The sequence below is a fragment of the Ranitomeya imitator genome, chromosome 1 (genome assembly GCF_032444005.1).
Source record: "Ranitomeya imitator isolate aRanImi1 chromosome 1, aRanImi1.pri, whole genome shotgun sequence".
Lineage (NCBI taxonomy): Eukaryota > Metazoa > Chordata > Amphibia > Anura > Dendrobatidae > Ranitomeya > Ranitomeya imitator.
The window spans coordinates 902,381,867-902,400,831 of NC_091282.1; the positions used below are offsets into that span (position 1 = coordinate 902,381,867).

The 18,965-nt window shown below is 44.1% G+C and overlaps 1 protein-coding gene across 8 annotated transcripts in view; it reads left to right on the plus strand.

The window, feature by feature from the left end:
* Positions 1-18,965, plus strand: part of PTPN13 (protein tyrosine phosphatase non-receptor type 13) — a 376,092-nt gene that overhangs the window by 130,870 nt on the left and 226,257 nt on the right. For all 8 annotated transcript variants that reach the window (XM_069743364.1, XM_069743366.1, XM_069743365.1 and 5 more), the window contains exon 4: positions 9,172-9,237. In XM_069743364.1, the coding sequence (XP_069599465.1) occupies positions 9,172-9,237 (66 nt within the window). The remainder of the gene's footprint in view (positions 1-9,171; positions 9,238-18,965) is intronic.

Below are 18,965 nucleotides of genomic sequence, written 5' to 3' on the forward strand. Positions count from 1 at the left end.
ATTTTTCTTTCTATAAACTACAAATTGCAACATGTTCTAATACAAGCGAAAGGTCAGTGGTTCGAATCGAGGAGCAGCCATGAAGAAAACTTCCAAAGAAAAGAGAAACTGCATCATACAGCTCTGCAATAGTGGTCTCTTGGAACAGAAAATTGTCAAACTGCATCAAGTGAGTGCCATGACAGTTGGAAGAATACAAAATGAAGTCCGTTCAAAAGCCAAGAGGTGGCCGTCCAGGCAACATAGCAGAGTTCGGCTCATCACAAGGTCTATCTATTCTGGCACAACAAACATGGCCGTGGAGGTGGCTCATATGCTTCGTATTAGTGAGATCACAAACATCCATTCAAGTAGTGAATGCGACTAGGCTCTGGTGGGTGCAAATGGGTCTGGAAGAAACAAGGGAAAATGGGGCTAATGGATTGAAAAATGTAAGAAACTGTCAAGTTCGGTGGAGGAAGCCTGATGGTATGGGGTTGTTTCAAATGCGTTGGATACATGACCAGAATCGACGATGGTCTCAATGCTGAGCTATATGTGAATATCCTACAAGATGAGTTACTTCATACACTCAAGTACTAGGAGTATAAAAAGGACGATATAGTGTTCCAGCAGGATAATGACCAGAAGCGTACGTCGAGATTGGCAAAGAAATGGTTCAATGACCATGAAGTAGAGGTGCTGGATTGGCCTCCACCGTCCCCAGACCTCAACCCAATCATACACTTGTGACTAAAGTTGAACAAAAAGCTGTATACATACCCAGGTGAGTCGACCAGTATGCACCAACCTTGGAAACGTGCAGAAGAGATCTGGGATCAGATTTCTGGTGAGACATGCTTGAATCTGATCGATAGAATGTCCAGAAGGATTCAGGCAGTGTTGAAAGCCAAAGGTGGAATTACAAAATAACGATTATTACAATTTTTTGTAGGAGCAAAACAATAACAATGCAGTGACATGCCAAGAATCTGCATAATTAGCCATATGCAAAATAGTTGCAAGTCAAATTTATGAATGAGATGGCCAAGATGATTGTCTATAAAATGATGGTAGTCTCACGTTCTATGCAGTAGTAGATGGTGTGATATGGACCCTGAAAGTCAAGTTCAAACCATCATTACCCTTTTGCTTGTCAGTGTACATGCATGTGAGTATTGGCCCAAGAAGTGGAGGTGAAAAAAGGACACCCCTTTTAAGTATGGACGCTGCAACAATGATGACATACATGAAAAAATGTTTAATTAGAATATTTCTTCACAATTTCTTAGCACAATTTTCCATACGAACTGTGTCATTCCCCTCTCATTTTTGCCTTGTCTCTTTGTGGCTTGCAGTTGGCAGTTTTCTTAGATTTTGATTGTTCTTGTGTGTTACATATACCTCATTATTTACAATGTTGTGTCTTTTAACAATTTTGGAAAGGCAGTTTGGCACAAATGTTACACAAAATGAGTCAATATTGGAACCGTGAGGAATGTTGTATTATTTACCTATGTTGTTTGCCAGAAATCTCTCCTCAGTCAACCATATCTTGCCAGAGACTGTCTGCAGTAGAACAGCCTTCTGCAAAATTTCATGGGGCTACTGTGTCTGGACCATGCTGCCTTATGACATTTTATTAGATTGGACATATTTCATTAGGTTTAGAATAGGGGCTTGTAACTACTGAATTTGATCCCTGTTGTTGGCCACTATAATTGTATTTGCAGTTTTTTTTCTAAATAAAAAGTGCACTACATGCTAATAATATTCAGTAGTAATAAATTACCAGACCTGAGGCACTCCATATCCATTATACCTCTAAAGTCTTTGGTTGTGTGATGCATAGACAGCAATTGAACACAACAACAACAAAATTTGCTCTCATATCACATTTTTATGGGCACCAGCCTCCTGCTTCCTGAATAATTAGCTAGCCCGGATGGACGGAATGCTAATTTTCAAAAAATATTCTGAAATTATTTAGCAATGGAATGTCCTATTTGCAGTGAGATAACGACAATCAATGTGGTCCAACAAGTTTTATGGCAGCAGAGAGAGAAATTAAAATTGTGCATGATAATGAAAGAATAAGTTAGAATGAAATTGAGGACATGCAGGTTGACATTCAGACATTTCCTCAGATTTTAAAGGATGTAAGGCTGCATAGGATTGTAACAAAATTTTCAAATTTTTAGTTCCCATAAGCAAAACATGATCATGAGCTCAAAGAATGCACCTGTTTTCTTTCTTTCTTTCTTCTTTCAAGCTGGTCTTGCATATAAGATTTTTTTCATGATATCCTGCTAATTGTAATGGGAACCACAACAATTTGATCAGTATAGAACAATCTTGACCGGTTCTTTGTTTCCATCGCCAAAGTGCTCCATCATCCACTTTTTTCAAAAACATGGATGATTTGCTGAGCTGAATAGTTGTGCTTATTAGAGAGTCAGCGGAGTGCAGCTCTCATGTGTCCTGCAAGACAAGACAAGACACAGGCCATTGTTTGCCCAGCTTCTTTCACTGTGTAGATTCTTTTTCTGAAATTGCTCTTTTTGTGTGACATACTGTACTTCGTGATAGTGGTAAAATTTCTTCTATATGATTTGCGTTCATTTGTAAAAAAAAAAGGAAATTTGGCAAAAAAGATGATTTTACAATTTTTAAACTTTTATTTTTTATACCTCTAAATAAGAGTTATGTCACACAAAATAGTTCATGAATGACATTTCCCACATGTCTACTTTACATCAGCACAGTTTTGGAAACTTTTTTTTTTTTTTTTGTTAGGAAGTTAGAAGGGTTAAAAGTTGACCAGCGAATTCTCATTTTTCCAACAAAATTTTACAGAACCATTTTCTTTTGGGACTGCATATTTGAAGCAACTTTAGGAGTTTATATGACAGAAAATACCCACAGTGAAAACATTCTAAAAACTGCACCCCTCAAGGTGCTCAAAACCACATTCAAGAAGTTTATTAACCCTTCAGTTGCTTCACAGGAACTGAAGCAATGTGCAATGAAAAAATGAACATTTAATTTTTTTCACAAAAAATTTACTTTAGACCCAAACTTTTTTTATTTTCACAAGAATAATAGGAGACCCCGATACCCTATTTGCACGGCAGGGCTCCGAAGGGAAGAAGCGCCACTTGACTCTTTGAATGCAAACTTGGCTCGAATTGAGAGCGGATGCCATGTCCCATTTGGAGAAACCCTGATCTGCCTAACGGTGCAAACCCCCCACAGGTGTCCCCATTTCGGAAACCACACATCTCAAGGATTTTTTCCAGTTTGCAACAGGTGCTCGAGTATGCACCGCGTATCGAAGGTGCTCGAGCCCCCGCCCCACATGTTTCACAGCTGTTAGACATCCAAAAACATATGTGGGGGATCTGCAATACTCCATGCATACCCAAGCACCCAATATAAACTCTGGTACCAAGCATTTGTGTTCAACACTATCCGTCATATATCACAATCTTTTTTTTCTAACACAACCCTAACTCCAACTGCAAAAACTGGAAAATGGGTTTATCACAGTGATCAAAAGGAACCAATAGGGAAAATTCCCCAATTTTTCCAGGTACCAGACGGCAGTTCTTGGTGGGCGCTCTGTGCAGGCGCCCACCATTTTTTTTTTTCCAGGAAGATGACGCAGAGGGTCGGGGGATGGAGCAGGATAGACTGGGGAATGGCTTAGGTACCGGGCGGGTTGAGGGGACCTAATTTTTCTCTCCTCTGATATGTATATCATGTCAGAAGAGAGAGAAATTATTTTAACAGCGGGCACAGTTTTTTTTTCGTGATAGCCGTTCTTCACTGAATAACGGTGATCAGGGACCAGAAAATCCAGGCCTGATCATGTTTTCCGACTCTGGGGGGCACTATGCACATAGGGTATGTGCACATGTTGCGGAAAGGTGTGCGGATTTTTCTGCACTGATTTTGGTAAATCTTCAGGTAAACTGCACTGCTGATTTACTGCGGAATTACCGTGGATTTACGATTTGTTTTTGTTTTTTTTGCGGTTTTTGTGCGGATTCCACCTGCGGATTCCTATTATGGAGCAGGTGTAAACCGCTGCGGAATCAGCACAAAGAATTGACATGCTGCAGCATAAACAACGCAGCGTTTCCGCTCCTTTTTTTTTATTTTTTACAGCATGTGGACTCCGGATTTTGTTTTCCATAGGTTTACATGGTATTGTAAACTCATGGAAAACTGCTGCGAATCCGAAGTGGCCAATCCGCAGCAAAATCCGCAACGTGTGGACATAGCCATATTCTAAATTGCCTTTTTAAAACAGCAATGAGGGAATAAGGCCCTTTAGCAGCCACCGTTCTAATACGTGTTGGCGGTCGTTAAGAGGTTAAAGAAATGTCAGCAATGTCAGTTCTTTAAAGAAGCAATCCCATCAAAATGTTTATCTTCTTACTATATTGCAATCATCATGTTCTTACAATTGCTCATTTTGCCCTTCTACCCAGCTATTTTTTCTTGTTTTTCATTCGGTCTATGACATCACATGATTAAAATCTGACTAGCTGAATCCTTCTAATCTCTATGTAGATACAAGAGGTCAATTTTCCCTATATGAGTGATAAGTCACTGCAAAAGTTCCTGGCAGGGGGATGAGTAGCTGGGTCAGGAGTTGAACAGGGGGATGATAAATCCAGGGACAATAGACTTCTTGTTTCTACATGGAGCAGAGAAAAGAAGTACTGGGTAGAAAGGCAAAACTAGCAATTGTAAGTACACAGTGCTATATAATATGATGACTGCAATATTGTAAGAGTATAAAAACTTATATGAGTGTGCTTCTTTAATAATGTTCCCTCACCCAGTGTTTCTAGGTGCAATGATACTAGTCCACCAGTATAACGATTTAAAATCATGACTAATATTGAGATGCAACATAAATCACATTTTACCCTCCAGCTCTGAAAGTGTTCCCTAGCTTGAGTTAAATATCCTAAATTTTTTGAAGCCCAAATTTCAAAGGAAACCCCTACAAAAGATAAAGAAACAGGCAATTTCTTTCCTCTGATGTTGTGTACCTAACACCTTTTATCTTATCAGGAGGATTGTTTAAAATATACAGATCCCCATCAAAGCAGAGTGTAATCCAAGCAATCTAAAAATAATACCAATTATACTGCAGAAGATAGTATTAATGAAAAGCATAATAATATGGAAGATTCTGCGATCACCATTTTTATCATTATCATGATTAGTACTCTCAATATTAGCAGTAGTGCTAAAAATAACAGCAATGGCAAGTTTTATATTGATGTGAAATCCAAGCTTCTATCTAAGTCTTTTTTTATTTAAAGCAGTTGTCCAGTCACAACATATTGATAACCTATGCCATGGATAAGTCATAAATATGAGATAGATGGGGGTCTGTCACCCTGCTCCCCCACTGATCAGCTGTTATTTGCGAACATGGCCTCTAGATATACTGTATTTTTTGTACTATAAGATGTATCTTATCATAAGATACACCCCAGGTTTAAAAAAAACAACGTTTTAACATTTTTCCTATTGATGAAAACTTACCTGGTGGTGAAAAGTGGAGGGGTCATTAGCACTAATTTTAATATAGTAGGGTAGTGTAGGGAGGTAATAAATCTATTGTTAGTGTCTCTGCAGTGTGTATTATACACGCACTGTTCTGGTACATATGAACATAGTCACACACAGCTCTGCTACTTTCACATACCGAACACACAGCTCCGCTACATACAGTACAGACCAAAAGTTTGGACACACCTTCTCATTTAAAGATTTTTCTGTATTTTCATGACTATGAAAATTGTAAATTCACATTGAAGGCATCAAAACTATGAATTAACACATGTGGAATTATATACTTAACAAAAAAGGGTCCAGCTCACCCCAAACCATCTCAATTGGGTTCAGGTGTGGTGACTGTGGATGCCAGGTCATCTGGCGTAGCACCCCATCACTTTCCTTCTTGGTCAAATAGCCCTTACACAGCCTGGAGGTGTGTTTGGGGTCATTGTCCTGTTGAAAAATAAATGATGGTCCAACTAAACGCAAACCGGATGGTATAGCATGCCGCTGCAAGATGCTGTGGTAGCCATGCTGGTTCAGTATGCCTTCAATTTATATGTATATGTACATACATATGTATATATGTATATAATAAAGTCACAGCAGCTCGCACCTGTTCAAGCTTCCTTTATTCTGTTAGATGCTTCTTAAAGGGAATCTGTCACCCCAAAAATCGCATATGAGCTAAGGCCACCAGCATCAGGGGCTTATCTACAGCATTCTGTAATGTTGTAGATAAGCCCCCGATGTAACCTGAAAGGTAAGAAAAACAGGTTATATTATACTCACCCAGGGGCGGTCCCGGTGTGGTCCGGGTCCGATGGGCATCGCGGTCCGGGGCCTCCCATCTTCTTACAATGATGTCCTCTTGTCTTCCTGCCGCGGCACCTGCACAGGCGTACTTTGTCTGCCCTGTTGAGGGCAGAGCAAAGTACTGCAGTGCGCAGGTGCCGGGCCTCTCTGACCTTTCCTGGCGTCTGCGCACTGCAGTACTTTACGCTGCTCACAACAGGGCAGACAAAGTACGCCTGTGCAGGAGCCGCGGCTGGAAGACAAGAAGAGGACGTCATCGTATGAAGATAGGAGGCATCGACCCGGACCGCGACGCCCATCGGACCGGACCGCCCTTGGGTGAGTATAATCTAACCTGTTTTTCTTACCTTTCAGATTACATCAGGGGCTTAGCTACAACATTACAGAATGCTGTAGATAAGCCCCTGATGCCGGTGGGCTTAGCTCATATACGATTTTTGGGGTGACCTGTTCCCTTTAATTTTTTTAGTTGTCATTGCACCAAAAAAGTCAGCATACAAAGTTGTTGCTGTCAGAAGGTGCAGAAAAGTTGCATGAAGTGTATAAATTAATGCTTTTCTTTGGGAGAATAGCCAAAGTGGCTGCGTAGAACAATCCTTATTATTCCACATGATCTTTATCCTCGTGGATAAATATCAATGGCCAAGTTAGTGAAACCTCTTTGAGACAAACAAAATTAATTGAATAGTATTCACATAAAGTTTGGTCTTCTCACATTATAATGCCAGTATGCAAGAGGTTTCTTTGTATAACATTTGAGAGAAGATTATTAGAAAAATTATCTGTTTATTGTGTACATTTTTGTCCTGGACCTAAAATAATAATAGCATCACCAGGCTGACCGTTGAGAATCCTCTCATCTGCATGGAATGTTAATCTCTTGTGTTATCCTACCTTTTGTGCAACTGGAAGTCCATTCTGACTATTTCATCTCTCTTCACATTCTTGCACGACACTTCTGCCTGCAGCGTCTGTATTTTTCTTTTTCTATTTTCATCTATATATATATAATTGTCTAAGGGGTACTTCCGTCTTTCTGTCTGCAACTTCCGTAACGGAAATCCTGCGTCGCTGATTGGTCTCGCCAGCTGCCTGTCATGGCTGCCGCGACCAATCAGTGACGGGCACAGTCCGATTAGTCCCTCCCCTAATCCCCTGCAGTCAGTGCCCGGCGCCCGCATACTCCCCTCCAGTCACCGCTCACACAGGGTTAATGCCAGCGGTAACGGACCGCGTTATGCCGCGGGTAATGCACTCCGTAACCGCTGCTATTAATCCTGTGGGTCCCCAACTTTTTACAAGAGTAAAAAGATGTAATGTTAAAAATAATTAAAAAAACAAAAACCCTGCTATGCTCACCCTCCGTAGCCCGCGCGCGGCCTCCGCCATCTTCCGTTCCCATAGATGCATTGCGAAATTACCCAGAAGACTTAGCGGTCTCGCAAGACTGCTAAGTCATCTGGCTAATTTTGCAATGCATCCTGGGAACAGAAGATGGGGCTCATCAGCTTAGCTGGATTGGATCCCGGCAGGTGAGTTTATAACTATTTTTTATTTTAATTAATCTTTTTTAACAGGGATATGGTGCCCACACTGCTATATACTATGTGGGCTGTGTAATATACCGCGTGGCTGCTATATACTACCTGGCCAGTGTTATATACTGCGTGTGCTGAGCTATATATTACGTGGCCAGTGTTATATACTGCGTGGGCTGTGTTATATATTACGTGGCCAGTGTTCTATACTGCGTGGGCTGTGTTATATATTACGTGGCCAGTGTTATATACTGCGTGTGCTGAGCTATATATTACGTGGCCAGTGTTCTATACTGCGTGGGCTGTGTTATATATTACGTGGCCAGTGTTATATACTGCGTGTGCTGTGTAATATACCACGTGGCGGCTATATACTACCTGGCCAGTGTTATATACTCGTGGCCTGTGTTATATACTACGTCACCTGTGTTATATACTGCGTGGCTTCTATATACTGCATGGGCTGTGTTATATACTGTGTGGCCTGTATTAACGCATCGGGTATCCTACAATATGTATGCATGTTTGTATATAGCAGCCACATAGTATATAGCACAGGCCACATCGTATATGTCTGCTATATACTACATGGCTCCTATATACTACGTGGCCTGTGCTATATACTATGTGGCTGCTATATACATACATACATACATACATATTCTAGAATACCCGATGCGTTAGAATCGGGCCACCATCTAGTATCTATATAAAGAGATATATAGATATAAGATTTTATGCCATTCAGTGTCGCACTGTGAAGCCAAAGGCCCACAAATAACATTGACTCTTGAGACCCACTTTTCAGCTACATGCAAATATTACATTACGATCATTCACAAATGTACCTATGCTTTTATATCATAATAAACTGGGTATCTTGTTAAATGAATGAAGATGTGTTGCTTTTGTCTGTATACAGTATAATGAATCTGATGTACTGCTAATATAAGGTGATGGAGCCTGACAGCTGCACAGGGGCCCTCCCGGAAATGTACCTGTTCCCCAGTTAGCCAGTCTGAACCTGATGCTATCACAAGTTTTTTTTCTGTAGCTTTGATGTATGGGATATTCAGTTATTCATATCTTTTACTATGTATATTTAATTTGTTATTAATCTTCTTGTTTCAGGATAGAATGAAATAATATTTTCTCTCATATGGTGTTATGTAGATTATTCGTATTTTCCTGTAAAAAAAACAGCCACATTGTAACCTCTTGTATTGATAATGATGTTTCTGTATTTCCTCCGCAGATTCATATTTATTCCCTTGGAATGACCTTGTACTGGGGAGCAGACTATAGTGTACCTCAAAGTCAGGTAAATATCACTGCTCTTAAAGGCAGATAAAAGCAAATTTGCCATCAGGATTTTGCTACCCCAATGGAGAGCTGCATGATTTAAAGGGAATCTGTCACTAGTTTTGGTCGATATAAGATAGGGCCATCACCTTTCAGGGTTTATATATAACATTCTATAATACTGTATATAAGCTCCCAACCTGACCTGTAAGAGAAGAAATATAACTTTTATTATATTCACCTGTGGCGCGGTTCGGTCCGATGGGCGTCACTGGTCTTGGTCCGGAGCCTCCCATGTGCTTACGTTCCCCATCCTCCTGCTTGCGCCGTGTGGATGACGCGTTCCTTCGTCATCCACACAATCTCCTCGGCACAGCATTCCTGCACAGGCGTATTTCTCTGCCCTGTCTTTGACCTTAGACGGCACCTGCTCACTGCAGTACTACAGAGAAGTGCACCTGCGCAGGAGCGTGGTGCCGAGGAGACGCGTCATGCACAAAAAGCTAGCTGGCGGCATCACAAGAAGAAGGGAGGCGCCGGATCAAGACCAGCAACGCCCATCGGACCGGACTGCCCGTCTGGTGAGTATAATGAAAGTAATTTTTCTTCTCTTACAGGTTGTATTGGGGGCAGATATACAGTAATATAGAATGCTGTATATAAGCCCTGAAAGGTGGTGGCCATATCTCTTTCGGCCAAACCTGGTGACAGGTTCCCTTTAAGGGCAGAGACCCTGATTCTAGCAGTGATGAACTCTGTATAACCCCGCCCACATATCTTATTGACATGTTTTTGGGTACACTGTGCATAGGCAGAAAGTTACTAATCAGTGGTGGATGTGGGGTTATACAGAGTTCATGAATATGGAAGATTACTTGGTAGCAGCTTTATTAGTCCCTCTAGTCATAATCTCCTTCTTTTTAAACAGTGATTTTACAGATTAATTTTATAGTTTGATGGATCAGACTTCTACAGACACAACAAAATTGAATATGTTTGTTTTTAAATGCAGAAAAAGGTTGATTTGAATATTTATGGCTTTTTTAGAAAAAAAAAAATTTTTAAACTTTATTTTGTGTACTTTTTTTTCTTTTAGTCCTTTGATTTCCTGTACTATATACTGTAATACCGGTATATGTGTGCACCTGGGATCGCACGCCTTAACTGCCACTGTTACCATCCGTGAAAGCGGCGTGATCTAACAGTTTATCTCTAATCACTACTCTTACAGGCATCTACCAGTCGCAGATCCTGAGCTTGCCATGTAGACTCGCACCCAAAGTGCGCCCCCCATATACAGTTAATATCGAACAGGGGTTAAAATAGATGTTAAACCTGTCAATTCTGTTGTGCTTACTGAAAAAATCCTGGTGTTAAATTCAGTATTTAAGTCCAGCTTAATATTGACTCCTTAGTGCAAGTGTATTCATGCTCTGCTCATCCAATGCTTTTGAGTATTATTTAATAATATTAAGCGTTCATTTGCTATGCCATAGGGTTGTCAATCCTCCAATGCTGGGTTGTGGATGTTCAGGCTGCATTTATTTCTGTACTTTAAGGTTCTGTTCACACTTGCTTTGGAAGAACGCTTTGCAAGTTATGTTATATTTTGATGGCAATAATATTACAGCAAGCAGCACTATCGTTGCCACCGAATGACAGGTCAAACGTCCTTAGGAGCCATTGCACGTCAGATCTAGCAAAGGCGTTTTAGCTTTCCATATTAATAGTCTATGATGCATATGTGAGCCTACTCTGTCTTATAATGCTGCGAGGAACACATTTGTGGAATTAACGTGTATCCTTAAAGGGAACCTGTCAGCAGGATTGTGCACAGTAACCTACACACAGTGTCAGGTCGGCACCGTTATACTGATTGCAATGATATCTTGGTTAATGAAATCCGTCTTGTGGTTGTTCTTTAATATTTATTTTCAGTTTTGAGTTAATGACATGCTCGTGCTCCGAGGTGGTCGGTGGGAGGGGGTGAGGGTCTTCATATTGTGCCATGTCACATTAGCAGAGGCCCTAAGGTGCCAGAACAGCAGAAACCCCCAATAAGTGACATCATTTTACAAACTACACCCGCCTATGAAGTCATCTAGGGGTGCAGTGAGCATGTTGACACCAAATGTGCGCCTCAGAAGTATATACCATTGGGCAGTGAACAGGGGTGGATTAAGGGTAGCCAGGGCCCCGGGCTGTTCAGACTCTGTGAGCCCCCCGGTCATGTGACGGGGTCATGCGACGGGGTCATCATATACCTGAACCAGATTATTCCAGAAAAATAGTTGCTGAGTGAAACTCCACTTCTCACCTATCACACATTAACCGTTCCCATTGCCAGATCACACATATAACCGGCAGCTTTTGTCTTGGCCAAAAGATTTTTCAAGCCCCACCATAAAACGGTAGACACTTTTGGCCGGGCCCTACGCTACTGTAACCTATTAAATATTTGTTAACATATGCAATACAATTTAGGTATATTTTTATTTATTTTTCAATTTTTAAAATTCCCAATATTATCACATACAAGGAACAAATACAACACCATGACCAGACCACATATTACCACCAGTGACCGAATAATATCACATACAAAGAACAAATACCACCACACCATGACCAAACCACATATTACTACCACAAACTGACCAAATAGCACATACAAGGAACAAATACCACAACACCATGTCCAGGTCCAGACCACATATTACCACCACATAATGACCTACTACTGCAATACTGATCAGTAATAAAAAAAAAAACCCCCACAATACTAATATTACCATAAGTGCCATTATACACAGGAGATCTGTACTTAGTATGCAGTGTCTGTGTCAGTGTATAGGTAACACACTGACTCACCAGTGACATCTCTAGTTGAAGTCCTTCGTCTTTCATTCAGCACAGACCGCCATCACTTCTTCCAGCCAGGACTCGTCGCTGCAGGAAATAGCAGTTATTGTATCTCGAGCTCCGCTTACAGAGCACATTACTTAATTTTTCCCAACTTGTATATTACACCACATGAAGAAAAAGAGGCAACATATTGTCACTCTACACAGTAACAGGCCTGCCCCCTCATTTAAAACAGTATACTCAAAAAATAAATACATCACTGCAGTAATATTATCCCTAAATTAGTCCATATGGTAATAATATTCCCCATCCTGGTCCCTGTGTGTCTCATTCCTGGCTTCAGCCATATGTTCTCCCATCCTGCCCTCATGATTATCCATTCTGCCCCATCTGTCTCCATCTTATCCATCCTGCCCCATGATCCAATCCTGCCCCATGATCCTGCACGATCTGTCTCCAATCCTGCCCCGTATCTCCATTCTGCCCCGTGTCTCCAGCATTTCTGCCCCCAGTGTCTCCAGCATTTCTGCCCCCAGTGTCTCCAGCATTTCTGCCCCCAGTGTCTCCAGCATTTCTGCCCCCAGTGTCTCCAGCATTTCTGCCCCCAGTGTCTCCAGCATTTCTGCCCCCAGTGTCTCCAGCATTTCTGCCCCCAGTGTCTCCAGCATTTCTGCCCCCAGTGTCTCCAGCATTTCTGCCCCCAGAGTGTCCAGCATTTCTGCCCCCAGAGTGTCTAGCATTTCTGCGCTCAGTGTCTCCAGCATTCAGCCCTCAGTGTGTTCAGCATTTCTGCCCTCAGTGTCTCCAGCATTTCTGCCCTCAGTGTCTCCAGCATTTTTGCCCCCAGTGTGTCCAGCATTCTGCCCCCAGTGTGCCCAGCATTCTGCCCCCAGTGTGCCCAGCATTCTGCCCCCAGTGTGTCCAGCATTCTGCCCCCAGTGTGTCCAGCATTCTGCCACCAGTGTGTCCAGCATTCTGCCCCCAGTGTGTCCAGCATTCTGCCCCCAGTGTGATCAGCATTCTGCCCCCATCTGTGTCCAGCATTCTGCCCCCAGTGTGTCCAGCATTCTGCCCCCAGTGTGTCCAGCATTCTGCCCCCAGTGTGTCCAGCATTCAGCCGCCAGTGTGTCCAGCATTCAGCCGCCAGTGTGTCCAGCATTCAGCCCCCAGTGTGTCCAGCATTCAGCCCCCCAGTGTGTCCAGCATTCAGCCCCCAGTGTGTCCAGCATTCAGCCCCCAGTGTGTCCAGCATTCAGCCCCCAGTGTGTCCAGCATTCAGCCCCCCAGTGTGTCCAGCATTCTGCCCCCAGTGTGTCCAGCATTCTGCCCCCAGTGTGTCCAGCATTCTGCCCCCAGTGTGTCCAGCATCCTGCCCCATCTGTGTCCAGCATCTCTGCCCCCAGTGTGCCCAGCATTCTGCCCCCAGTGTGTCCAGCATTCTGCCCCCAGTGTGTCCAGCATTCTGCCCCCAGTGTGTCCAGCATTCTGCCCCCAGTGTGTCCAGCATTCTGCCCCCAGTGTGTCCAGCATTCTGCCCCCAGTGTGTCCAGCATTCTGCCCCCAGTGTGTCCAGCATTCTGCCCCATCTGTGTCCAGCATCTCTGCCCCCAGTGTGCCCAGCATTCTGCCCCCCAGTGTGCCCAGCATTCTGCCCCCAGTGTGCCCAGCATTCTGCCCCAAGTGTGCCCAGCATTCTGCCCCAAGTGTGTCCAGCATTCTGCCCCCAGTGTGTCCAGCATCTCTGCCCCCCAGTGTGTCCAGCATCTCTGCCCACCAGTGTGTCCAGCATCTCTGCCCCCCAGTGTGTCCAGCATCTCTTCCCCCAGTGTGCCCAGCATTCTGCCCCCAGTGTGCCCAGCATTCTGCCCCCAGTGTGTCCAGCATTCTGCCCCCAGTGTGTCCAGCATTCTGCCCCCAGTGTGTCCAGCATTCTGCCCCATCTGTGTCCAGCATCTCTGCCCCCAGTGTGCCCAGCATTCTGCCCCCCAGTGTGCCCAGCATTCTGCCCCCAGTGTGCCCAGCATTCTGCCCCAAGTGTGTCCAGCATTCTGCCCCAAGTGTGTCCAGCATTCTGCCCCCAGTGTGTCCAGCATCTCTGCCCCCCAGTGTGTCCAGCATCTCTGCCCCCCAGTGTGTCCAGCATCTCTGCCCCCCAGTGTGTCCAGCATCTCTGCCCCCCAGTGTGTCCAGCATCTCTGCCCCCCAGTGTGCCCAGCATTCTGCCCCCAGTGTGCCCAGCATTCTGCCCCCAGTGTGTCCAGCATTCTGCCCCCAGTGTGTCCAGCATTCTGCCCCCAGTGTGTCCAGCATTCTGCCCCCAGTGTGTCCAGCATTCTGCCCCCAGTGTGTCCAGCATCTCTGCCCCCCAGTGTGTCCAGCATCTCTGCCCACCAGTGTGTCCAGCATCTCTGCCCCCCAGTGTGTCCAGCATCTCTTCCCCCAGTGTGCCCAGCATTCTGCCCCCAGTGTGCCCAGCATTCTGCCCCCAGTGTGTCCAGCATTCTGCCCCCAGTGTGTCCAGCATCCTGCCCCATCTGTGTCCAGCATCTCTGCCCCCAGTGTGCCCAGCATTCTGCCCCCAGTGTGCCCAGCATTCTGCCCCCAGTGTGCCCAGCATTCTGCCCCCAGTGTGTCCAGCATTCTGCCCCCAGTGTGTCCAGCATTCTGCCCCATCTGTGTCCAGCATCTCTGCCCCCAGTGTGCCCAGCATTCTGCCCCCCAGTGTGCCCAGCATTCTGCCCCCAGTGTGCCCAGCATTCTGCCCCAAGTGTGTCCAGCATTCTGCCCCAAGTGTGTCCAGCATTCTGCTCCCAGTGTGTCCAGCATCTCTGCCCCCCAGTGTGTCCAGCATCTCTGCCCCCCAGTGTGTCCAGCATCTCTGCCCCCCAGTGTGTCCAGCATCTCTGCCCCCCAGTGTGTCCAGCATCTCTGCCCCCCAGTGTGCCCAGCATTCTGCCCCCAGTGTGCCCAGCATTCTGCCCCCAGTGTGTCCAGCATTCTGCCCCCAGTGTGTCCAGCATTCTGCCCCCAGTGTGTCCAGCATTCTGCCCCCAGTGTGTCCAGCATTCTGCCCCCAGTGTGTCCAGCATTCTGCCCCCAGTGTGTTCAGCATTCTGCCCCATCTGTGTCCCCCCCCCCCCCCCCCCCAACACCACTGGGCTCTGGGCTACCGCCCAGATTGACCTCATTATAATCCGCCACTGGCAGTGAATAAAGAATAACTTCATACCATTAAAATGTTGTTTTAGCCCCAGTTTTTTTACTTTTATATAGACTAATAGGAAAAATGGACCTCACAGTTTGTAATTTTTTCATAAGTGCGCCAATACCCTACATGGCACAGTGCAAAGCTCAGAAGTGAAGGAGTGCCATGACCCACTGGAAGAACCCCTGAGTTGTCAGAACAGCAGAACCCCCCCATAAGTGACCCCATTTTACAAATTATACCTCTCAATTAACTCATCTAGGGGTGCAATGATCATATTTAGACAACAGGTGTGTCGCAGAATTTTATACCATTGGGCAGTCAACAAAAAAACATTAAATTTTACCACCAAAATTTAGATATTTCGTTTTTGCCCCAGATTTTACATTTTCACACAGGGAAACTGATAAAAGTGCCACCAACATTTGTCACAATTTCTACTGAGCTTGGCAATGCCCCATATCTGCCTGTACAGTATTGCCTGGCCACATGATGAGACTCAAGAGGGGCAGAGCGCTATTTGCCTCCTGCAGTACAATTTTCCTATAATAGTTTGCAGATTACATATACATATTTAGAGCCCCTAAGTGCTAGAATACCCTTCTCAAGTGACCCCATTTTGGAAATCATTCCCCTTTTGGGAATTTATCTACAGGTGTAGTGATGATTTTGACTCCAGTAGCTCAGCTAGTGTTACTGGAGACATGCACCTGTAAATTAGGTGGGCTCTCATCACTACAGAAATGCCAAACATGTGGACGCTAAATGTGGTTTAGGCACACTGGGGCTCAGAAGGGAGGGAGGCAATTGGATTTGAGAACGCAGAATTTGCTGAATTTCTTTAGAGGAGACCTTTTCGCTTTTCCAGAGCATTTTTACTACCAGTAACCTGGAAGCCCCTATATTTCCGTTAACAGATGACGGACCTGAGTAGGGACTTGCTTTTTTGTGGATTGATTTGAAGCTTTTGTTAACACTTTACATAACGTTTTGGATTACATTTCTGTTCTCTACACTGACCACTTACATTGCGGTTTCCATCTAAATCTCTGAGTGACGTGGTTCAGATGAAACCCCTGACGGATTCAATCACTGTAATGAGGCAGCAGTTACTGTGGGCTTAGTCTGGGCTCGTTCAGCTTACCCTTCTTTTCAGAAGTGCAGAAAACTGTGGCCGACCGCACTTTTAAGCACGCTTAAAAAGATGGAAACCGCAGGATCATAGACCAGGCAGAGTCCACAGTGCCTCTTTCTGCCTCATTATAGTCAATCTTTCGCTGAGGGTTCCATCTGAATCATGTATTTCAGGGATTTGGTCAGAAACCTCTGTATAAGCGCTCAGCGTATAGTGCAGGATAAATGAGTGCTGAGCCTTACTGCAATCTTTTGGAGGCAGAATTAACAAAGCAACAGCAGGTGAAGAATTTTTTTTTGCCATTGGGGATTAGACTACTTTATTCATCGAGTCGATGTGATTAAAGTGATAATAGATTTATATCTTTTTATGTTTGGCTGCTGTCCCTCAGTAAAAGATGCTTTTTTGAAAAACAAAAGTTTTTGCACCGCTATATTTGAAAGCTATAAGTTTTTCCAGATTTTTGCCGATGGTCATGTGAGGGTTTGTTTTTTGAGGGACGAGTTGATGTTTTTAGTAGTACCTTCTTGGTTCACATAACGAATTGCTTTAATTGCTTAATCTCTAGTCTGATTTTTGTGAGGCAGAATTAGCAAAAAAACAGCAATTCAGGAATTGTATTTTTGGGGCTCTTTTTATGCCATCCAACGCCTAGTAAAATTGTTAAAGCACCGTTATTCTTTGGGCCATTAACGATTACTGCAATACCACATTTACCGTATATACTCGAGTATAAGCCGACCCGAGTATAAGCCAAGACCCCTAATTTTGCCACAAAAAACTGGGAAAACGTAATGACTCGAGTATAAGCCTAGGGTGGAAAATGCAGCAGCTACTGGAAAATTTCAAAAATAAAAATAGATACCAATAAAAGCAAAATTAATTGAGACATCAGTAGGTTGTGTTTTTGAATATCCATATTGAATCAGGAGCCCCATATAATGCTCCATACAGTTCATGATTGGCCCCATAAGATGCTCCATGCAAAATACGCCCCATATATTGCTCCATAAAGTTTATGATGGGCTGCACAAAGGTTAGTAATGGCTCCATAAGATGCTCCATAGAAACATTTGCCCCATATAATGCTGCCCAAAGGTTGATTATGGCCCCATAGGGTGCTCCATAGAAACATTTGCCCCAAACAATTCTGCATAAAGGTTAATAATGGCCCCATAAGATGCTCCATAGAAACATTTGCCCCATACAATTCTGCATAAAGGTTGATTATGGTCCCATAAGATGCTCCATAGAAACATTTGACCATACAATGCTGCATGAAGGTTGCTTATGGCCCCATAAGATGCTCCATAGAGTAATATGCCCCATATGGTGTTGCTGCGATTAAAAAAAAAAAAGACATACTCACCTCTCGTCCCTCAGGCCCCCGGCACTTGCGATATTCACTTGTCCCCGTTCCACCGCCGGGCACCGCTGTGTGTTTCGCATCCTTTGCAGTGACTGTTCAGGCGGAGGGCGGCGCGCACACTAAACACATCATCGCGCCCTCTGACTTGAACGTCACAGCCAGAGGATGCGTAAGACAGAGCTGCGCCCGGGGGTGGAACGGGGACAGGTGAATATTGCGCAATGCTCACCCTCCCCCGTTATACTCACCTGCTCCTGGCCCGGTCCCTGCTTCCCACTGACAGATGGTCTCCGGGCGCCGGCAGCTAGTTCCGGTGTTCAGCGGTCACTGGTACCGCTCATTAAAGTAATGAATATGCGGCTCCACTCCTATGGAAGTGGAGTCACGTCCATATTCATTACTCTAATGGGTGGTACCACATGACCGCCGAACACAGGAAGAGCTGCTAGAGACCATGGGAGATGCAGGGACCGCATCGGGAGCAGGTGAGTGTGTGACATCCCCCGCTCCCCCTTCCCTGCTGACCCCCTGGGACAATGACTCGAGTATAATCCGAGAGGGGCACTTTCAGCCTTAAAAAAATGGGCTGAAAATCTCGGCGTATATACGATATATAATTTTTTATGTTTTGGTGCTTTTACCCAGTGAAAAGTATTTTATGGAAAAAAAATATTATTTTTGCATCGTGTGAGCTATAGCGTTCTTATTTTTCCACTGGTGAACCTGTATGGTGACTTGTTTTTTTGCGGGAGAAGAGGATATTTTCAGAGATACTATTTTTATTTGCATTTGTCTTTTTGATTGTGTCTAATTCCACTTTTTGTTCGGTGGTATGATGAAAAAGCATTTTTTTGCTTTATTTAACCCCTTCAGTGAACACCATAAAAAGTGTGACAGGTTTATAGATCTGGTCGTTTCAGACGTGGTGAAACTAAATATGTACTTTTTTTTTAACATAAAAATATGTATTTATGGGTATAACTTTTTTATATTACTTTTGTGATACATTTTTACATTTTTATACCTGTCAGTGCCGCAGTGGCAGATTGCCTTTTAGTCTATGCTGTGAGCATAGTCTAACAGACTTTCCGTAGCTTGGTGACTCGGATGTCGACATGACTACCTTGGGTCAGCATGGCAACGATTGGGATGCCATGATGACGTTACGGGAGC